This window comes from Rhodamnia argentea, chromosome 11 (genome assembly GCF_020921035.1).
Source record: "Rhodamnia argentea isolate NSW1041297 chromosome 11, ASM2092103v1, whole genome shotgun sequence".
NCBI lineage: Eukaryota > Viridiplantae > Streptophyta > Magnoliopsida > Myrtales > Myrtaceae > Rhodamnia > Rhodamnia argentea.
The window spans coordinates 23,763,599-23,786,479 of NC_063160.1; the positions used below are offsets into that span (position 1 = coordinate 23,763,599).

General features: G+C 42.6%; 2 protein-coding genes and 1 long non-coding RNA gene across 8 annotated transcripts; 1 reads left to right on the forward strand and 2 right to left on the reverse strand.

Moving 5' to 3' along the window:
• Nucleotides 1-193: 193 nt before the first annotated feature.
• LOC125312922 lies at nucleotides 194-3,323 on the reverse strand. Its single transcript, XR_007197008.1, has 3 exons — nucleotides 2,980-3,323; nucleotides 2,001-2,081; nucleotides 194-221 (listed from the first exon to the last, which is right to left on the reverse strand). It is a non-coding gene; the product is annotated as an uncharacterized LOC125312922 (long non-coding RNA).
• Nucleotides 3,324-14,211: 10,888 nt separating this feature from the next.
• On the forward strand, nucleotides 14,212-18,557 carry LOC115751189 (DNA cross-link repair protein SNM1-like). Of its 6 annotated transcripts, XR_007197006.1 has the most exons (11): nucleotides 14,212-14,904; nucleotides 15,139-15,319; nucleotides 15,456-15,695; nucleotides 15,807-15,951; nucleotides 16,864-16,998; nucleotides 17,091-17,157; nucleotides 17,246-17,317; nucleotides 17,581-17,633; nucleotides 17,728-17,912; nucleotides 18,018-18,215; nucleotides 18,380-18,557. XR_007197006.1 is itself a non-coding variant. In XM_030688954.2 (9 exons), exons 1-9 carry the CDS (start codon nucleotides 14,316-14,318, stop codon nucleotides 17,845-17,847), a joined length of 1,602 nt encoding a protein of 533 aa, XP_030544814.1. In that variant the 5' UTR covers nucleotides 14,212-14,315; the 3' UTR covers nucleotides 17,848-18,232. The 6 variants fall into 6 exon arrangements, 3 of the variants coding, with proteins under 3 accessions (XP_030544814.1, XP_048128939.1, XP_048128940.1); XR_007197005.1 differs by having other exon boundaries at nucleotides 17,728-18,215; XM_030688954.2 differs by lacking the exon at nucleotides 18,380-18,557 and having other exon boundaries at nucleotides 17,728-18,232.
• Nucleotides 18,558-21,627: 3,070 nt separating this feature from the next.
• Nucleotides 21,628-22,871, reverse strand: LOC115751127. Its single transcript, XM_030688863.2, has 3 exons — nucleotides 22,725-22,871; nucleotides 22,649-22,687; nucleotides 21,628-22,462 (listed from the first exon to the last, which is right to left on the reverse strand). Exon 3 carries the CDS (start codon nucleotides 22,438-22,440, stop codon nucleotides 21,667-21,669), a length of 774 nt encoding a protein of 257 aa, XP_030544723.1. The 5' UTR covers nucleotides 22,441-22,462; nucleotides 22,649-22,687; nucleotides 22,725-22,871; the 3' UTR covers nucleotides 21,628-21,666.
• Nucleotides 22,872-22,881: the final 10 nt, after the last annotated feature.

Genomic DNA, 22,881 nt, shown 5'->3' on the forward strand with positions numbered 1-22,881 from the left:
ACAAGTATACCATTTAGTAGTAAAAAATGTCATTCATGGCGAGCGAACCGGTCTTTACGGCGTCATTCATGGTTGATGTACTTAGAGTAGCAGAATAGCACCTTGATTAGGCAACATTCAAGCACTTCATTGAGGACTTGTGCCGTTGATTGCTAACAGAGGATCCGTCGGAGAGACGTTATTCACACAATCGTCCCGTGCTTCCCCTTCATAGCAACTCCCTACTCGGTGGTTCCACATCATCCTGCGAACCATATCTCATGCGGACGGGATTATGTGGAGGATCCGGCAAGACAACCTCTACTTGGATGGATACCAAATGGAGAATTACGAGCGGTGGTTAGATTTTGGAAGGATCGGTAGTCCTGTAAATCTGATTCCCGAATCCACTTTCACGGGCTTCCGTTGTTACTACACTAGCTTAGAAACTACTGCTGGACGATAGATGAATGTCATTAATCTTGGTCAAAACCAACTCACGGCTGCCGTTAACTTGCTTGCCACCTCTACGGATACTCGGTTGAGGGCGGAATCACTAGTCATTGTTATTCAAATGACTTCTGAATCAATTAGATTCGTTAGCATCTCCAACCAAATCTCTAGGACATTCAGCAATGCGCTACCCCCTTAAGTGCTTGGCCTTGGAGAACATTGGAGCTAGAGGTGGCTACGGTTCGAAATTGGCCAATTTCTATTCATGAACCGGTGGTTCCGATTCGTGGTCACCCCTTGACCGATTGAATGATTAAGATCATAACTTGGTTCTATTTTATTCTGTTGGAGGTTTGTGGGCCACACTAAGGACATGCTTTCGGTGGCCTTCTCCATCGAAAATTGATAGATTGTATTAGTATCTCGTGACTACACGATCAAGCTTTAGAACACCCTAGGAGAGTGCAAGTACACCATTTAGTAGTAAAAAGTGTCATTCATGGCGAGCGAACCGGTCTTCACGGTGTCATTCATGGTTGATGTACTTAGAGTGGCAGAATATCACCTTGATTAGGCAATATTCAAGCACTTCATTGAGGACTTGCGCCGTTGATTGCTAACGGAGGATCCGTTAGAGAGACGTTATTCACACAATCGTCATGTGCTTCCCCCTTCGAGCAACCCCCTACTCGGTGGTTCCACATCATCCCGCGAACCATATCTCATGCGGACGGGATTACGTGGAGGATCCGGGGAGACAACCTCTACTTGGATGGATACAAAATGGAGAATTTCGAGTAGTGGTTAGAGTTTGGAAGGACCGGTAGTCCTGTAAAATCGATTCCCGAATTCACTTTCCTGGGCTTTCGTGGTGACCACACTAGCTTAGAAACTACTGCTGGACGATAGAGGGATGTCATTAATATTGGTCAAAACCAACTCACGGTTGCCGTTAACTTGCTTGCCACCTCTATGGATACTCGGGTGAAGGCAGAATCACCGATTATTGTTATTCGAATGACTTCTGAATCAATTAGATTCGTTAGAATCTCCAACCAAATCTCTAGGACATTCAGCAATGCACTACCCCCTTAAGTGCCGCCTTTGGAGAACATTTGGAGCTAGAGGTGGCTACGGTTCGAAATTGGCCAATTTCGATTCATGAACCGGTGGTTCCGATTCGTGGTCGCCCCTTGACCGATTGAATGATTAAGATCATAACTTGGTTCTATTTTATTCTGTTGTAGGTTTGTGGGCCACACTAAGGACATGCTTTCGATCGCCTTCTCCATTGAAAATTGACAGATTGTATTAGTATCTCGTGACTACATGATTAAGCTTTGGAATACCCTAGGAGAGTGCAAGTACACCATTCGGTAGTAAAAAGTGTCATTCATGGCAAGCGAACCGGTCTTCACGGTGTCGTTCATGGTTGATGTACTTAGAGTGACAGAATACCACCTTGATTAGGCAACATTCAAGCACTTCATTGAGGACTTCCGCCGTTGCTTGCTAACAGAGGATCCATCGGAGAAACTTTATTCACACAATCGTCTCGTGCTCCGAACCCCCCTACTCAATAGTTCCACATCATCATGCGAACCATATCTCATGTGGACGGGATTACGTGGAGGATGCGGCGAGACAACCTCTACTTGGATGGATACCAAATGGATAATTACGAGCGGTGGTTAGAGTTTGGAATGACCGGTAGTCCTGTAAATCTGATTCCCGAATCCACTTTCCCGGGCTTCCGTTGTGACTACAATAGCCTAGAAACTCTTGTTGGACGATAGATGAATGTCATTAATCTTGGTTAAAACCAACTTACGGCTGCCATTAACTTGCTTGCCACCTCTACGGATACTCGGGTGAGGGTAGAATCACTAGTCATTGTTATTCAAATGATTTCTGAATCAATTAGATTCGTTAGCATCTCGAGCCAAATCTCTAGGACATTCAAGAATGTGCTACCCTCTTAAGTGCTGGCTTTGGAGAACGACTAGAGCTAGAGGTGGCCACGGTTCAAAAGCGGCCGATTTTGATTCATGAACCGGTGGTTCTGATTCGTGGCCACCCCTTAATCGATTGAATGATTAAGATCATAACTTAGTTCTGTTTTATTCTGTTGTAGGTTTGTGGGCTACACTAAGGACATGTTTTCGGTCGCCTTCTCCATCGAAAATTGACAGATTGTATTAGTATCTCGTGACTACACGATCAAGCTTTGGAATACCCTAGGAAAGTGTAAGTACACTATTCAGTAGTAAAAAAGTGTTATTCACGGCGAGCGAACCGGTCTTCACGGTGTCATTCATGGTTGATGTACTTAGAGTGGGAAAATACCACCTTGATTGGGCAACATTCAAGCACTTCATTGAGGACTTACGCCGTTGATTGCTAATAGAGGATCCATCAAAGAGACGTTATTCACACAATCGTCCCGTGCTTCCCCTTCAAAGCAACCCCCCTACTCGGTGGTTCCACATCATCCTGCGAACCATATCTCATGCGGACGGGATTACGTGGAGGATCCGGTGAGACAACCTCTACTTAGATAGATACCAAATGGAGAATTCTGAGTAGTGGTTAGAGTTTGGAATGACCGATAGTCCCGTAAATCTGATTCCCGAATCCACTTTCCCGGGCTTCCGTTGTGACTACACTAGCTTAGAAACTACTGCTGGATGATAGATGGATGTCATTAATCTTGATCAAAACCAAGTCACAGCTACCGTTAACTTGCTTGCCACCTCTACGGATACTCGGGTGAGGGCAGAATCACTGGTCATTGTTATTCAAATGACTTCTGAATCAATTAGATTCGTTAGCATCTCCAACGAAATCTCTAGGATATTTAGCAATGTGCTACCCCCTTAAGTGCTGGCACTGGAGAATAGCTGGAGCTAGAGGTGGCCACGGTTCGAAACCGGCCGATTCCGATTCATGAACCAATGGTTCTGATTCTTGGCCACCTCTTGACCGATTGAATGATTAAGATCATAACTTGGTTCTATTTTATTCTGTTGTAGGTTTGTGGGCCACACTAAGGACATGCTTTCGGTGGCCTTCTCTATCGAAAATTGACAGATTGTATTTGTCACGCCCCGTGTCCTTACGTGCGCGTCAACATCCCTCGATTGTTGTTACTAGACTTCTCCCGGGATCGACGCGGCGATAAATTTCAACGTGACGCAATATGCATAAGTAGAAGCGATACAACACCCAAACAATAAAATTAAACAGAATGACTTCGGAAGACAATGAGGTACTATCACATAGAAATACAATCATCCTCACAGCGCATAAAAACAAAATATATAAGAATGCTCCATGGAAATATTACACCTAAGGGTAGGTATCCTACTAGTTTATACCCATTATCGGGATATACCAAAAAAGGGCGGGGAACTCTACTCTAGTCTTCGGTCCGCGGCATCTCCCGAGGGTGGCACGTCTTCTGGATCGGACTCCATAAGTTCCTCCGTGCTCTTTACCCCATCGATTCGATGTCCGGGTCCACGACTTCTCCACCCCCGGGCGGACACTCGACATGATCTAACTCCATGGGATCCCCTTGCTTGTCCTCGTCGTACGGCACGCCATAAATTTGGAGAGGTTCGCCCCTTCCTTCCTCGGCTCATTTAGCCTAGGCAAAAAATGTGTGCTCCTCCCAAGCTCCACCTCCTACGTCTATCCATACGGTGATATAGTGTCTATAATACACTATACTGTCAACTATCACATATTTCATCACCGTTCGGTCAATATGCCTCGGTATCCCAAAAAGTGGCGGTGCCATCTTTAGGGTCGGTGGTCCGAAAAGTGGGTCACACGGAGGGGTGAGATAAAAATCCTAATAAGGTGGATTTAAACCGACCCTAGGTTACGGTACCTCCGAGCTAATTAAACTACGACGGATAACCCAGCACTCACAGATAGTTAAAATCGTATATAAGATTAATTCAAATTGGTACCACACAACTTCTTAATCTAGTAGCCAAATCTTCTATACTATAGAGCTTTAGACTTAGGTACTACTGCTAATCAATCACACGTGGCATCATCTTCAAGCAAGAAATTCCCGAGCCCGCGTAACTACACATTAGGCTAAATAATATATATTCATAATCATGAGTTTAATTCATAGACCCTCGTAATAACGCATCGGGTCGGTCCCGCGTTTAACGTATCAAGACGGGCACAGACTCCGCGTTTAACACATCATGGTATGTGTGCATATAGGTATGTCATAATAATATGCGATCGGCTATGAACCCCGCGTTTAACGCTTTAGGGTACCAGTACTCATAATTTCACTTCTAAGGATTTCATTAATTAACTTCATGATTGAGTATAACAAATAAAACTCGATTTCACAACAATTCGATCGCGCTACCTAACACATGGCCTGCGGAAGACAAGTTTAGCCGATTTTAACATTGACATTTCTAAAGTTCGCATATCGATTTATAATACTATGACATACCCTTAATACACAAATTCTCATTCGGCCCCAACTAAGTCACATAACAACTCATTTCATTCCAACCGAATTCACAACCGGTCCGGCACGCATCCCAACGTGTACTATCGCATCTCACTCTCATAGCCGAACATACTATAGCCCCAACTCAGAATTTTCCTCAATTTTCACAACTTATGCGGTATTAGCAATCCACACAACTACTAGCAACAATTGCATCCAAAAGGTACTTAACTCGAATTCATCATGCAAATTTCGGTCCCCACTATTTTCGGTCATCACTATACACCCGAACCAGCCACAACATGCTCATTTATCATCCAAAATTTCAAACCCACAACAGGTCAGAATTTTTTTCAAAACCGATCTCCCATTTCACCCCCAAAACAGCCCACATAAAGTCCTCGACCATAACCTATCAAGCCGCTTAGTATCCCATAAGCCTAAGGAAGGTTTAGAGTCACTTACACGTCCTTTTGGTGAAGAAGAGTCCCACGAATGAGCTACAACCCGGCGCAACCGGATTTTGACCTAGGGAATTCTGTTGGTTTCAAGCACAAAATACCAACTTTAGCTCATGAAATTCCCCTAAAACCCAACCATGAATCCTACTTAGAGTCTCTTGGGATCCCATGATAAGATCTCGAGCTCCTTACCTTCAAATGGGGCTAAGGAAAACCGGTGAACAGCCCATTCCTTCGGCGGTTGTTCCGGCGTCCGTGGACGAGAGAGAGGGCGGTGGCGACGGCGGCTCCGGTGGTTTACGGTGGACTCACGATCACAAGGGGAAGGAGAGGTGGTAGTAGTGATGGCTGCGGTTCCTCGAGGCCGCCGGGATGAGGACACCGAGAGGGGTCGGGCGAGAGAGAGAGATGAGGGAGTTGGAGAGTGAGCTTGAGTGAAATTGAAAAATGGGAGTGGGGGAGAGAGTTTCGGCCGGCCATATGAGGGAGAGAGAGAGAGGGTGATTGAAATGATCAACCATCACTCAAGAGTAACTGGATTGAAAGTAGTTGGTAAAAGACATGAATAGTAGTAGTGGTTATGGGGTTTTTAGGGAAAATGGGGTTTTGATTGACCTTGAGACTTGAAACTTCAAAAGCACTTTTCCCCCACCAAATCTTGATTTTTTCGGCTGAAGTGATGGGGTGGTTGAAGTGGCCGAATCTCCTTCGCGGTCTCTCAAGATGCTGAACGAAATTTTCGGGTTGAAGTGCACTTTTTCGCTTCGTAGATCGATTTTCGCTTTTTCCGACTTATACCGGCGACATAAAATCTTTATTAACTCTGGCGAGGTGACGTCCAATTTATTTGCATTGAAATTTCCAAATACTCGGCCGCCGATTTCGAAATTCACTTCGCGCTCAAATTAGTCGATCGCGGTTTCAGTACATCTCGGATCGACGGGCGGCTCTCGGGAGCTACATGTATCGACCCGTGATTTTTATCATGTTTAAGAATTGTTTGGACCACGGCGATCCCGGTTGTCATGTAATCGCGAGGGAAACCGCCAATCCCGGTAGGACGCGATCATCGGGAATCGGTTCGGGATCATCCGCAAATCATGTTATGGTCTAGCGGATTCACCCGCGGTCCAATTACACGACGCTAGCAGATTGTTCTAACACTAATCTTAGATCAACCTGCAATGGTCTAGAATGTACCCTCGACGATCCTTATGGTCGGGATACTAGTCTGCGGTCGAGTTCTTTAGTCCGCGTACTATCTTATTCAGCCATTCCCCTTCGATCGATCGTCTCTAAAGTGATCAATTCCGAGTGAGATTACGGAAATACATCGATGCTCATTTTACTCATAAACTTCGAAATGGGGTCGGAATTCGGAATGTCACAGTATTAGTATCTCGTGACTACACGATTAAGCTTTGGAACACCCTAGGAGAGTGCAAGTACACCATTCAATAGTAAAAAGTGTCATTCATGGTTGATGTACTTAGAGTGGTAGAATACCACCTTCATTGGGCAACATTCAAGCACTTCATTGAGAACTTGCGCCGTTGATTGCTAACAGAGGATCCATCAAAGAGACGTTATTCACACAATTGTCCCGTGCTTCCCCTTCAGAGCAACCCCCCTACTCGGTGGTTCCGCATCATCCCGCGAACCATATCTCATGCGGACGGGATCACGTGGAGGATCCGGCGAGACAACATCTACTTGGATGGATACCAAACGGAGAATTCTGAGTAGTGGTTAGAGTTTGGAAGGACCGGTAGTCTTGTAAATCTGATTCCCGAATCCATTTTCCTAGTCTTCCGTGGTGACTATACTAGCTTAGAAACTCTTGTTGGACAATAGATGGATGTCATTAATCTTGGTCAAAACCAACTCACGGCTGCCGTTAACTTGCTTGCTACCTCTACGGATACTCGGGTGAGGGTAGAATCACTGGTCATTGTTATTCAAATGACTTCTGAATCAATTAGATTCGTTAGCATCTCCAACCAAATCTCTAGGACATTCGGGAATGTGCTACCTAGACATGGCCAATGTTGAACCGGGGCCCGGAACCGGTCCATTGACTGGTCCGAAACCGGCCCGTTGACGGGCCCACGGTTCCGACCGAATTTAAAAAAAAAAAAAAGGAGAAGGCCCGGAAAAAAGAGCTATTGGGCCTAGGAATCGGCGATTCCGAATCGGAACCGGAACCGGCGATTCCACCTTTTTTAGGAATCGGAACCATCGGTTCCATGGAACCGGCTACTTCTAGGGCTGCCCCCTTAAGTGCTAGCACCGGAGAATAGCCGAAGCTAGAGGTGGCCACGGTTCGAAATTGGCCGATTTCGATTCATGAACCAGTGGTTTTGATTCGTTGCCACCCCTTAACCGATTGAATAATTAAGATCATAACTTGGTTCTATTTTATTCTGTTGTAGGTTTGTGGGCCATACTAAGGACATGCTTTTGGTCGCCTTCTCCATCGAAAATTGACAGATTGTATTAGTGTCTCGTGACTACACGATCAAGCTTTGGAATACCCTAGGAAAGTGTAAGTACACTATTCGGTAGTAAAAAAGTGTTATTCACGGCGAGCGAACCGGTCTTCACGGTGTCATTCATGGTTGATGTACTTAGAGTGGTAAAATACCACCTTGATTGGGCAACATTCAAGCACTTCATTGAGGACTTACGCCGTTGATTGCTAACAGAGGATCCATCAAAGAGACGTTATTCACACAATCGTCCCGTGCTTCCCCTTCAAAGCAACCCTCCTACTCGGTGGTTCTACATCATCCCGTGAACCATATCTCATGCGGACGGAATTACGAGGAGGATCTGGCGAGACAACCTCTACTTGAATGGATACCAAATGGAGAATTCTAAGTAGTGGTTAGAGTTTGGAAGGACCGGTAGTCCCGTAAATCTGATTCTTGAATTCACTTTCCTAGGCTTCCGTGGTGACCACACTAGCTTAGAAACTACTTCGCTGGACGACAGTGATGTCATTAATGTTGGTCAAAACGAACTCACGGTTGCCATTAACTTGCTTGCCACCTCTATGGATACTCGGGTGAAGGCCGAATCACCGATCATTGTTATTCGAATGACTTTTGAATCAATTAGATTCGTTAGCATCTCCAACCAAATCTCTAGGACATTCAGCAATGTGCTATCCCCTTAAGTGCTGGCACTGGAGAACGACTAGAGCTAGAGGTGGCTACGATTCGAAATTGGCCAATTTCGATTCATGAACCGGTGGTTCCTATTCGTGGCCACTCCTTGACCAAAATAGGCCCCTTAAGGGGCGGTCTCGATTCCGGTTTCGAACCGACGGTTCTGGGCCAGTTCAATAGCCGGTTTCGACTTTTATATTTAATTTTAAAATAAAAAATTATGAAATAAAAAATTATCAAATATAAATTATCATCAAATTGTACATTATAATCAATTTTTTTGGGGGGGGAAGGAGAGGGGGAAGAGACATCAAAAGGGATATATTATGCATAAGTTCATACTTCCTAAATAATTTCTGTTCTTAAACCTTTTTACTATATTTCATGATCAAATTTTTGATGGGGAAAGAGTTGCCACCTGCAATTGTAAAAGAATGACTCATTGAAACACAAACCATGATGCATCCGTAATAGAAAGGCCCACTAACTAGCCCATAAACAAGCCCACTTAGCCCATCTTTAATTCCTCTTATCAAATTTTCATGTGAGCAAGAGAAGACAAGCAGTAACAAAGGTAATGAGGAAAAGAAGAAAGAGAATTGAGAGAGAGAAAGAAAGAGAAAGAGAGAGAGATCTTCATGCGCCTTCACCCCAAAATAGAATCGACACCATTTTCGCAACACCGGGTAAGAATTGAAGCCCTTACTCGTTTAAGTTAGAGGAACTTTCGGATTTAAGGCTCAATTTCATTTTTTGATAGAATCTGAGTTGCGCTGTCCAATTTGAAGGCTGTTTGATTGAGTTTTTGTATGGAAATGAAACTTTAGGATGTCATGGACCCATAGGATCTAACAGATCTTAATTTGACAGTACAATTTGCTCGAAACAAGATTTTCAATTTTGGTGCGCTACAGTATAGCGCGAACAATGAACTTCGAGGCCTGATTTCATTAGTTTCTAGTTACCGGCTGAGGTTGGCCATGTCGAGACTTTTGTAGTACATTGAACAAGCTTCGCGTGGATAGTAAGATGGCTTGAAACAGAGTTCAATGGAAGAAGTTATGGCCTTAACGGTTTTGACGCGCGAGCTGTCCATATAAGACAACATTGAATTTCTGTTAGGGACAAGCTTCCGTTGGCACGTAGTCATCATTTTGTCGCTAAATAAGTGTAGTTTAGCTGAGTCGTACGTTAAGATGACTTGTTGCTCGATTTAATTCGTTTTTCTATATTGGATAGGGATTCGGATGCGTCGGCTTGAGTGACCCTCACAATTGGATTTTGGCTTTATCGGGTGAGTAGTACTTTTCTTCTTTGAGTTTATAAACTCATGTTTCGAAGATGAAAAAAATACTAGATACGTTATGAAATAAGAAAAAAGCATATTTCTTGCATAAATTGGATTGAACCTTTACTACCTTTTGTCGTTAAGCGACAAAGCTTTGAAAAGTATTGTTTATAGTAGTTTTGAAAGAAAAATCGTTTGAAATGCCTTGAATAAATGCTTTGCGAAGGGAATATCTGAAAGTTATATGTATGGTTTATGAAATGCATTTTGTCAATAAATGCTATTGTGAAATTTGTTTGAGTTGTTATGAGATGATTCTGATTTTGGTTGGATTATTGGAGATTGTGTTTTATGTGCTATGCTCATATCACTATGTTAATAACCCATTAAGTAGGGGAGGTATGCATACTATCAAGACGTCCTTCCGGGCCGTACCACCGGCTGATATAGGTGATAGACCTAGCCAAGAGGGGTAAACTTGGCCACCTTTGTCACGGCATTAAACGTGACCATAGTTTGATATGGAGTATTCTATTAGTCGATGGAGTGAACCATTGACTTTTGCTTTAATTGAGAATAATTAGTGGATAGACCATTGATACTTGGTTTGGGATTACTCAATGGATTAACCACCGATTGTTAATCTATGATTGTAAGTTATTATTATTGCTAATCCTATATGTAAAAGATTTGCTGAAAATATATTATTTTTATAAAGGTGCATAGTGATTATTCGATTCGCTTAGAAGAAATGTATTACTCATCGAGCTGTGTTAGCTCGCTCCTTTCATCTTACTTGATTTGCGGGTTCTTCGGTGACACACTAATAGGAGAGCGCTGTGTTAGCGGGGAGACTTTTGATAGGGGTTTTTTTTTTTTGTATAAGCTGTATGTATGGCTGATGAGTTTCTAAAGCAAATCTTTGGTGATTACGTGTATCTTTTTCAAAGCTCATTTCAAAAGTTGGGATGAGAAAATATGAGAAATCAAAACGCAAAATCGATATAACCAATATAGAAGATAATAATAATTAGGAAAAACTCCAATAAAAAGGCTCGAAGTCCTCCTATTTTCTCAAATAACGGCCCCAAGCAAACTTTATTTCAAATAAAGACACAAAGTGACATAGTATGTTTCAAAAAAGGGCTTGAGGTAGTCACAAAGTTTCAAAAATGGGCCTACCCTAAATGGCATTTTCGTCATTTTGTTTATTTTTTCTCTTTTTTTCCTTTTTTTGGTTTTTAAAAATGAAAACAAGAAAAAGAAAAAGAAAACATATCTACACGGGCGAGAGGGCTGCCCCTCCCGCCTGTGACAGCTAGCCTACTATTGGTGGGGAGTCCACCGTAGTGATAAGGCCGGCGTGGTCGCCGGAGCCGTCGACGCCTTGGCGAGGGCCCGTTGGCCCTCTCTTGAATCTGGGCAAGGGGTCCCCGACCCGCCATGAACTCGCCTGGGGCGGGTGGCCCTCGTCGAGGTGCCGGTGACCCCACCGGCCTTTGCCCCCTCCCCCCACCTAGCGGTGAGACGGTGGCCGGCCTCCACTTTTGTATGTTTGTTTTTTTATTTAATTTTTTTTGTTAAATTTTAGAGAAATAGAAAAAAAATTAATTAAAAAGAAAAAAGTCAAATATAGAAAAAAATGAAAGAGCCCTTGAAATCATATCCTTTTTTGAAATTTTATGGCAACTTCAGGCTCTTATTTAAAACAATGTTTACTTCAAACTCTTGTTTGAAAAAATGAGTGCACTTTAGGTCCTTATTTAAAATGAGATCACTTGAAGTCCTTATTTGAGAAAATGAAAGGATTTCGGGTACCTTTTTTGGAATTTTCCCAAATAATTAGGGTTAAATTATGAAAAAATTTAAATTAATACACCTTAATAAATTTATCTCAAATTAATTTTTTGACCATGAAAAACTTCAGATCGTTACACTTATGATAAATTTACCTTGTGTTAATTTTCATAGTGGGTTCATACAAAAAAAAAATTAAGTTGATATACCTGTTACAAATGAAGGGTAAAAACTCCAAATTCCAAACTAATACACTCATCAACCGCCACGTGTTGTTTAATTTAACAATTTGACGGTAAAATTTAATCGAAATTAACGCAGATAAGTTTCTTAAAAGTGTATCAATTTAAAATAAATTTATCATAAATGTATTAATTTAGAATTTTTTGTGATTAAAAAATCAAAGAAAAATTTCATTTAAGGGCCCCAAGTGCTCTTAATTTTTCAAATAAGGGCCTGAAGTTGACCTTATTTCAAAAAAGGGCCTAAAGTGCCCACATTGTCTCAAATAAGGACCTGAAGTGGTCATGGCTGTTTCAAATAAGGGCTCGATCTCGCGGGCGGTAGGCCAATCAAATACTCGGACCGATCAAGTGCTTTTTTGTTAATTGATAGTTTTAACCAAAATTTTAATTAAATTAAAAAAAGTTAAAATTAAAAAAAGTCAACATAAAAAAAAAGGTAGCGTCTTCGGGCGGGAGGGGGTGCCTCCTGCCTATGGCCACCGCTCCACTACCGATGGGGCGGCGGCAATGGCCATTTGGGTTGGTAGCGCCTCGACGAGGGCTAACGATCCCGCCAACTAGACGCGAGGGCCGAACGGTAACCATTTCCTTGGTTCGACAAAGGGCCATGACCCTCCTCTTAGACACGGCCAAGGGCCGGCGACCTTCACCTAAATTTGGAAGAGAGTCGTGACCCTCGCCTCCGGTCGGTGGGGTTGACTGCCCTTGTTGAGGCACCGGCGACCTAGCCGACCATCACTATCGCCCTACCAGCGTTTGGGCGGCGACCACAAGCGGGAGGGTTGCCCTCCCACTTAGCTTGTTGCCTTTTCTTTACTTTTATTTTTTTAATTTTTGGAAATAGAAAAAGGAAAGGAATAATAAAAAAAATTAAATTACGAAATGCCTCCTCCAAGAGGTAAGCTCAAACCCCTTTTTTGAGATTATGTGGCTACTTCAGGTCTTTATTTGAAATAATATTCATTTTAGATTCTTATTTGAGTAATGAGAGCACTTCATGCTTTTTTTTTTATAAATAAGATCAATTTCAGGCTATTATATGAGAAAATAAAGGCAATTCGGGCCATTTTTAAAACTTTTCCAAACATTAATCCTAAGATTTGTTGTCTCCTTCGGGGTGATACTTTATTTATTTATTTTGGGGGGGTTGTTTCGTTTTATTTGTTGGCGAAATCCCCAAAGAAAGTGTCTTGAGTGTTGCGGCTCCACAATAATCGCCTTCACCCCTGGAGAAATTTGGACAATGATACATATCGGAAGTGGTCCAGTGCCGGTTGATGCAGCCGAGTGGGCAGTAGCATATGTCCAAAATATCTAACGAGGAGATTGTCAAGAGAGAGCTCAAGTTCAAGCTTGTCACACACATTCAAGAAGTCTCACAATCACTCAATACTTCATGGCACAATTCTTGAATGTTGGACCTCTTTCAAACACAACCGGCATATGCATCTCAATAAAAACAATGTATTGATTTATAATCGTAGAATAAAAATAATCATAATAAATGGACCAAAGATGCGCAATAATATTCTTATTTGACGGATGAAAACTCTCACCAAGTTTTTTGTCCGTGCAAATAGATGAATTTGCTTTAATCGTTCTTTTGAGATACTAATTTTTGGAATGAGGTAAAAAGGTACTTAGCTCAAGTATCCCAACACTTTTCAAATTCGGATGGCTCATTTTTTCTTGTGCGGAAATAAATGAGTCTCAATTTAGAAGACGAAAAAAACGACGGTATTCCACCTTATTAATGCAGCCAATGCTGAAGTGTCTATTGTACAAGTCCGAGCTGTCAACCAAGTCAATCCATATTGATTTGCACGGACGAAAAAAATTTAACGGGGTTTATTTTGTTCTCCGTAAACGTTTGAAAAAGAATTGAAGGAGGCTGAAGAAAGTGCTAAGGATCAAAATGAACTTTACTCGAGAACAGAGGAATAGTGGAAGGACTTAAAAAAACTTGTTGAGTAGATGTGTTTCGCCTTCAATCTTGAAAGTCAATTATGCGCTCAAAAACCCGTTTAGAAGGGATTAATCATAGTAGAACTATCTAATATATTTTTTCGAATCATCGGCTCCAAGGAGATTACTTTCATTTTTTTGTCTGATTTCAATTACCACATTGTCATTTAACTTTTCGAAGCGATTGTAAATTAGGATTTATAATTTTTTCAAATATATTGCGATTCGCAAGCTTTGACTTTATCGTAAAATAGTTAAAATCCATGTTCAAGATTTTGTTACGATTTATAAATGCCTTTTTTCTATATCATAGAATTTTTTTAGCGCATAAGAGAAAAATCTATCGAGGGAGCCAAACACACCAAATCCAAGTCCGATGTCCAAACACGCCGTATCCTCGCGACGCGCGCTCGACACAAATTCAATCGAAATCGGAACCCTCCCGCGAACCCTGAGAGATAGAGGAAAATGGGCGCGTCCGACGATAGCGACGATCTCGATTCCCTCTTCGACGACTATCATTGCGATTGCGTTCCCGAATCGCCTCGTCTCTATCGCGAAGATGAAGACGGCTTCCCATCGTTTCGACTCATAGAAACGGAGGTCGGCAGTGGACAAGTCGGAGGGATAATTTTGGATGAGGATGGCGAGGGCGACGGAGAGAGTTTTGCGTCCAGCTTCTATGGCAGCGGGACTGACTGGTCTCGCCTGCAATCGGGGGAGGAGGGCGATAAAAGCGGCATAATTTTGGATGAGGATGGCGATGACCGCGTGCGAAGTGGAACGGCATCGGAGAAGAAGCTGAAGCAGTGCAATCTTCTCCAGATGTGGGGGTTGAAGAGGGAAGAGGTCGGAGCCGGGAAGCTGAAGCAAGGCAATCTTCTCCAGATGTGGGGGTTAAAGAGGAAGGAGGTCGGAGACAGAGGACGCGAGGTTGCTCCGTTGGAGCCGGAGCTGGTTCGGAGGAAGAAGAGGTCGAAGACATTGAATGGGGGGAGTAATGGGGGAGCTGCGGTGGCTCAGCCTAGAGTTTGCCCCTTCTACAAAAAGATTCCAGGTCGGAACTTGCTTGGTGCTTGATAATTTGTTCGTTTCACCTGATGGATGCACATTTGCCGAATGAGAGTTGTTTTGGTTAGTTAATGGGTACTTACACACCTGACACCAGTGTTGATCATTACTTAAATGCAGGAACTTATTACATTCGGGTTGAATTTGTCTAGTGATAATGGCCTGTGAGTGACATTCGTATATAATGCATAGTAAAGGATATGTTTTGGTGTTCTCTCAGGGACGCTGTTCACTGTCGATGCATTCCGCTATGGTAGCGTTGAAGGATGTTCGGCATATTTTCTCACACATTTTCATGCCGATCACTATGGTGGCCTTAGCAAGCGATGGTCTCATGGCCCTATTTATTGCACCCCTATCACTGCTCGGCTTGTTAGAATGTGTCTCTATGTCAATCCAGTGTGAGAATTGGATTTTGTTGTTTCCTTTTTCTCTCCTTTTGTGCTTATTCTCCAGAAGCATTTGTTTCTGCCACTTTGCGCAGCACGGTGTTAAGAGTGTACTCAGAACAGTTTTACATGCTGCCTGTGTAAGCAGGTTTATCCGGCCTCTGGAATTGAATGACGAGCATATAATAGGAGGAGTTAGAGTCACACTGTTAGAAGCAAATCATTGTCCAGGTGCAGCTCTGATTCACTTTCGTCTGTCGAATGGTCAATGCCACTTGCACACGGGAGACTTCAGAGCCTCAAAACTGATGCAAACTTACCCTCTTCTTGCAAACCAACGAGTCGATGTGCTTTACCTGGACACAACTTATTGCAATCCAAGATACAAGTACGACACTTTTCTTTCTGCAGAGAATAACTGACAGACATCTTTTTGGTTGCGACTCGTGTCCGAAGGACTTGTTTATTCCAAGTATTTTTTTTTATTTGTCCTTTTCAGGTTCCCTTCCAAAGAAGATGTACTAGATTTTGTTGTCAGAGTTTCTAATGACTTCCTCAAAAAGCAACCGAAGACCCTTATTGTGGTTGGCGCTTATAGCATTGGGAAAGAATGTGTCTACCTTGCTCTTTCAAAGGCGTTAGGGGTATGGTGATGCACTTGTTCCTCTTTTTTTGTTACACATTCGTACTTTATGGAGCACTAAGCATCCCAAGCTGTGAATTGCATGTGGCAGAAGCTCTACAGGTGGAATGGTCATACTCTTTTGTTTCTGAGTGTCAGAAAAATAAAGCATCATGAACTATATCTGTCGTGGTGGGTTGGAATGCCGAGGAGGCAGTTTATAGTCTTAATTTTTGGGTCATAACACAAATAAAGGAGCCAAACCTGAGAAGCAGTACAAATTTATAGGTCTGCTTCATACCACTAGTCTGATAAACTGGTTTGCCTTACTCGATCCTGATAGTTGGGAAAGCAAGCACCAGTCAAATATTAGGCCACATATCTCTCGTGTTTAACCTAATTCTGAATGTCTTGCTCTTATCAGGCAATTTTTTTTTTAGTTTGGGGGAAAATGTGGTTTACATGAGGCTCTTGATGTGAAAATATTGAAGGCAATTCAATTAGCGTATGTGGTCTGTGCACATTGGGGAGAACCTACGCGTTTCTTTCTAATAGCTTCGCGGTCCTAGTATTGTTTCCAAACAACCTCAGAATGATGAACATATCTTTGCAAAAAATTTTGGATACCTCTGCATTGGGGATCGGTAGTTAGAGGATTACCTATTTTCATGCTGTTACCTTGTCACGCACCGATGAGATGATGATTGAATTTGAAAGAAGTTTTGCATGGAACGCATTTGATCGCAAATGTTCTTGTAGGAGCTAGCTGTCTTTCTCTGGACGAAGTGATATTGGGCAAACAACATCAGTCACTCTCCGTTAACTTCTTTCATGATGTTTTTAAGTTCTGCTGCCTCTATTAAATTATCAGAACGTAAGAAAAATATGAATTTACAAACCAAAAGGTCTCAGTATACTTTGGTTGCTTCTTTAGGTTAAAGTACATGCAAATGCATCACGCAGACGTATTCTGCAGTCTTTCAACTGGCCAGACCTATCCGAGAGGATCAGCTCGAACCCAAAGGATACATATCTTCATGTCCTGCCTATATCATCCCTGCGGTTTGAAGTTTGATCCTATGCCTAGCTTTATGAAGATTCGACGTAATCTTTTTATCCCTTTTTCCTGCGTAATTGATGACGGTAATGTTTTTGTTGTAGATCCTCCATACTTATTTGAAGTCTTATGGAGATCAATGCACAAATGTTTTGGCATTCCGACCAACTGGTAGTGTTATATATGTACACAACTTAAAAACCTATTGAGACAAATTCCTTTGCAATCTGTTTTATGGTCCTCAATTCCATTTCCCCAGGTTGGACCTACTCTGAGCGTACACAATTGAGTCTAATCAAACCCATCTCCAAAGGCAAAGTTACCATTTATGGTGAGATTTGATGTTATGTTTGTCGGTTAAACTGGCGCTGCACAAGCTGCAAACTGCATCAGTAGTTCCAAAGCATCGCATCTTATATTTTTTAGCAACAACTTGAGTGCAATGAGTGTAATTTGGCCTCTCAGTTTGTAATTGTATCTTCTCTTTTGGAGGGGGTTGGGGAAGCGAATAGGTTGTAAAGGATTTGATATCTCCTTTTTGGCAATTGTCATGACAAAAGTAGACAGCATTGACCACTACTTGGCACTTTGCAGGAGTTCCTTATAGTGAGCACTCCAGTTTTACAGAATTGAGGGAGTTTGTACAGGTCTGCTTCCAGACTCATTAATTTTTCAGGAACGTTTTCTGTGTAACATTGACGTTTGGGCTTGGCATATAACTAAAAATTTGCAATTTCTCAGTTTTTGAGGCCAAACAAGATCATCCCGACTGTGAATGTTTGGAATGCTTCTACTAGAGACAAGATGCAATCGTACTTTCGGCAATGGCTGAAAGACAAGTCTATGAGCCAGAATTCATGATTTCTGTCCGTCACTGCAAAAATCTTTGGTCCCGCCTGCGGTACAAGTGTACCGCACCTTCGCAGGTCTTGGATACTTTTCCAATGAAATCTGTTTGGTTTAATGTTCTTTCCCCACTTTCTTACTAATGTTTCTCCAAGTAGTCCTGATTTCAGCTCTACAAAATACAGATATCACCAACTCTGTATGGAAGGGCTTAACATATTAACTCAAGTTGGTGCAAAGGACTGGAAGTCCACATGCTCATTTGAAATTCTATTTTGTGAAAGTGCAGGAAGAGGAGAAAGATGGTATACTGATAAACCTGAAAGATACAGATGACCTCTGGTCGGTTCATGACCTTGTTGTAAACATATGTACTCATTTCTGTAAGGTTCTCGTTTTCTGTTTCTTTTTTTCCTGTTTCATGGCTTTTGAGTAACGCTGTTGTAATTAAGCGCTACCTAAAGAAAGATATGAGACAGCTTCCAAGTAGGAACCCCTGAGTAAGAAGTAAACGTGGAATTCATGAAGCAACTCCTTGTGTTTGCAGCCTTTTCTTCTAGATAATTTTGCTCTACGGACAGCAATGATCAGTTTGTCCTTTGGCCTGTAGATATAATCCTCAGATCCTGGTCAATCACTTTTTCTGAAACCTCACATTGGAATATTGTCTTAGATATGGAATTGAATGTCCAATTTGCTCCGACTGAAGATTCTTCTACTTACTAGCTGGCTGCAATTTCGTCGTGCAAAGATGCACCTGAAATCAAGTTAGAAAGGCACACTTTACTGCCGTTGGGCTTGTTCTGGCCAAAATAACAAAGTAAAGCAGTCAGCTTGCTCAAGGCTTTTTACATTACCTGATCTGGGAGACTGGGAATCGTCTTCTGATGGACCCTTATGGTTCAATTGCTCGTCATTTCGTTTTCCCTTTAACTCTTACTAGTACAGAATTTTTATCTTCTGTCAAGTGTATTTTGCTCTTTGAATATAGCAAATTCCACACCATGTCATGCAAACAATTAGCCAATTGACTAGCTAAGCCTTGACATGTATTGTGGTCTTGATTTCGGAATTAGAAAAGACTCACTAAATTCACAAGGATACTCAAGATGAAATTGGATTGCATATTTGTTGCACCTAATGAGAATATTTCTCCTTTTGCATTCAAGTAAAAGGGAGGACATCATCCAATTTATTCCCTCATTGTGTTGGTCGAAAAACTAATTTCAATGCATATCACCTAATGCATGCAGTTTATTCTGGTTCTTCAAAGAAGGATTATGCATTAAAATCCATTTTGTAAGAACTCTTAACTTATGGTAATAGCAGAACTTATTACAGGCCAAAGCCGTAACAAAAGATTCGGAGCAAAATTGCAGGAAGCTCGGCCATTCTGCTTGCCGACCAGATTGAGGTACATTTGAAGAGGAACATACTTTATACGAATCCCCTCCCCGCAGGCTTCTCCTCCCTATAACTTATTTCAATAAGCAGTCATATATATATATATATATATATATATATATATATATATATATATATATAGAGAGAGAGAGAGAGAGAGAGAGAGTCACCCCCCGCATTGTAGTAAAGGTGGATGGCATCATATGCTCGAGAGAAGACACTGATGAAATGTGAGGACAGGAAGCCTACGAGGGAGAGTTCAAACATGGTAGATCTCTCTAAATCTCTTGATGCTTCAGTCGATGATGAACGCCTTCTTGCTTACGGAAGGAAGAGAGAGAGAGAGAGAGAGAGAGATGATTATGGCTTAAAGGCACCATTACATAGGTACAGCACGAGATGTAAAGCCAAAACTCTTTCTTGTCCCATTTAGGAAGGGAGGAACCTTCATATACCGCCGCAGAAGAAACTTCTGGGTTGCGTGCCTTGACACAAGAAACAAACTCATATCCCCATGTTTCTGCTCGTTTCTAACAACACCAAGCAAGTAGCATCGGGTGAAATTGCAGTGCAACTACGGGTTCTCCTGGTACCGTCGTTCGCCACACAGCAATAACATGCTTTGAATGACTTGACCGATGAAAACAAAGCTGGTTGATTTGCATCCAAATTCGAGGAGGGAGCGCATCGCAGTTTGTTGGTTTTGACTGTGAAATTTCCCCATCTCTATTGATGAAAAGAAACAAAAATCCAACACATTGATTGGTGGAAATGACTCGGGGATGTTGTCACCACGACAACAAAGAGCCGTTGACTACGCTGCTCATCTCTCAACCTCTCATATAGGCCCGAACTTATGTAGCAGAAACTGGCCAACAGTCTTTTCTGGCAATCCCCATGTAGAATGCTCAGTTGGCTGCAACCATTACGAAGCAATGCTATGGTGAACCAGTCAAAGATCATTCTAGGTTCCACACATGCAAACCTACTCCGCGGATGTCCGACAATTTCCTCAATATTCATGTCATGCGATCCTGCAATTCTGTTAGGACGCAGATCCTAGAATTTCAAATTACCATATACAATGAAGGTTCCTGGCCAACAAGAGGAGTTGGCCAGAATCATCCAGGCTGTTGGCTGTCTTCGGTCATCGCCTAATACTTCATGCTCCTAAACTGACAGATCCAGCAAAAGAGAGTTTGCTTCAGCGAGCAGGACAACCCTGCTATAGGCATCCGACAAATGGAGGAAGCAGTACCCCCTTCAAAGAATTGCCTCGTAATGTCAACCAGGGTGGAAACAAAGATGGCAGTTGGACTAGCCTCTGATCGTGATTGAACGGCCGCAGACTCACAAATGGGGACATAAACTCTTATTCAGGTTTAAGCATGACGTCCAACTGTTTCATAAGAAGGTACTATGAAGTAACAATTCCACCCACTGGATGTTTTGAATTAGAATATTGTCTAGTAAAAGATCCCGTCTTTGTGCAAATTTTTTCCAAGTTGAAAAGCCAGGGAGCATTTTGCTGAAAAACTAGCAAGAAGTCACGTAAGGACACAGGCAAACAGTCATCTCGTGAGCATCATGTAATACACATCAATTTCAATATGACACCATCAGGCGCCAATGAGTACAGAAGCTGAACTAGATCTAAACCTAAAACATGTTCAAATGGGCTGAATTGCAGAAAGTAAATGCTCGAGGCTTAATCCACCTTTATTTTCACTGAATGCAGCATCAAACATGAAATTAAAGAAACCCACTTTCTCTGCTAATCTGTGCACCAAATATAGCAATGTCAACAAACAGTCGAACAACCTTGAAGGAATTCAATCAAGCATCCAGATGGTCTTGTCCATAACATATGGCGTGTATGTTTTCCTTTTAGTAAACTTGGAGCACTGCATACTCCAGTTAATATTAGCAGGCAAATAAAGGATGTCAAGGAGCCATCCAGGACAACTAGATCAGAACTTCAACGATATAATTCAAACAGGTGATCAACAGCTAACCATGCAAGATCAGAGCGCCTGAAGCTTTAGACCTTTTATGCTGCAAGAGACAGAGAACGCAGATTCCTGCACCACTATAAAAGCTGAAAATAGGACAAGCCAACTTGCTGGCAATATGTCTAGAATACTGAAACAATGGCTCGTTTGCAAACCCGACAAGAAGGGCCAAAGATTCAAACGCAGCGATTAAGTAACATAAAGATGTCACAATTTTATCCTTCTTGATATTACACGCCAGTAATGAAGTATGACTCCTAACTTTGAAGTCAAGAATAGCCCTCAAAAGATCATATTAAAAAAAGCAGCTCCAACATCCACAAAGTATAATCAGCAATAGGCTTACACTAAGATACACACATCCCTTTGCTTATTCAGTTCACTCAGCCATACAGCTTTAATTGGCAGCATATGAATTTTACATATCTAAAGTCCAAGTGACCTTCACTCGGATCATACCGTACTTTGCCCAAATATCCCTTTCAAATGTACCAGAGCATTGAGCAGGGAACTCTGCAGTGCCCTTGGCGATCTCCCTTTCGCTCTCACGTTTGTACCCATTGTGAACAGACAGATTCGCCCCAACTATGAGGGAGGAGCTCAATGGCACAGCTACTACAGATCTCGACAAAGGAATGTGCTCCCCAGGACTTACTCTTCTGTTCTCGTCCAGAGTCTTCTGAAAGAGGGTACTTTCGTTTGTCAAGTTGGTATTGTGAGCAGTAATCTGTCCATAAACATAGGCAGGGTCATTCCCATCTCCATTAAAGAGTATGACTTCCACAATAGCTTGCACTGCAGCACGAAACACGGTGTACTTCACTATCGCCGAACCCGTGTTTCCATTGATCTTCTCCTGTAAGAGACTGTCATACACATTAGTGAGAAGGTAATCGTCCCATGAGATCAGCCCTTTGATGTCATCCATGAGATCCACATCAATGATAAAGCTATCAAGGGCACAGATGCCTCCGGCTGGGCCGTTCAACAAAGCTGCCGAACCGCTATCGCCCTCATCTCTTTTTTGGCTTTTTCGGTTGTAGATGTATTGACAACGCGCGCCGTCGTCGACTGTGATTATGCCGTACAGCTTGCCGCCAGGGTTGTTCAAGCGCAGCACCACCGAGAACACCTCCACCAGTGGCCGTCCATAAGCGACCTGCGCTTGTTGTCCAAAGGCCTCAACAGCCATCCGTCGAACCCTTCGTGGTGCCCTGCAAAATGTTTAATCCAATCAAGATGCCGAACTAGCATCTAGGCTGCGAAACGAACGACGAACGGCACATGGAAAACGAACGAGGGTCGGTCCTTTCGAAACCTAACATGCATATACGACGAAGAGGACATGCCCAGTCACAGTTCCTACGGGGAACAGGACAGGATAAGGGACTCAAGCTTGCCTGTTCAGAGGCGGGAGGATGCTGGGCTAGTGGTGGTCGTCGAACGGCTTTGGTTGAGGCGACTGGTCGGGCGGGCGCGATCGAGACGGCGGCAACGGGCGATGGAGCCTGTGGCTCCTCCTTCAGCCCCCTTTCGCTAACTCACCAACGCTCTCACCCTCTGGTCCAACCCTCCCTCCCGCGCTTTTCTCTCTGCGGGACTTCAACTCTGTCCTCTTTTATTGCTCTTTTCT

Bases quoted from the DNA above. Each gene is read 5' to 3' on its own strand.
- LOC115751189 (XM_030688954.2), top strand. From the start codon at position 14,316: ATGGGCGCGTCCGACGATAGCGACGATCTCGATTCCCTCTTCGACGAC. The intron at 15,320-15,455 runs GTGAGAATTGGA...CTGTGTAAGCAG, and splicing joins TGTCTCTATGTCAATCCAGT to GTTTATCCGGCCTCTGGAAT. The intron at 17,158-17,245 runs GTAGTGTTATAT...CCATTTCCCCAG, and splicing joins TTTGGCATTCCGACCAACTG to GTTGGACCTACTCTGAGCGT.
- LOC115751127 (XM_030688863.2), bottom strand. From the start codon at position 22,440: ATGGCTGTTGAGGCCTTTGGACAACAAGCGCAGGTCGCTTATGGACGG.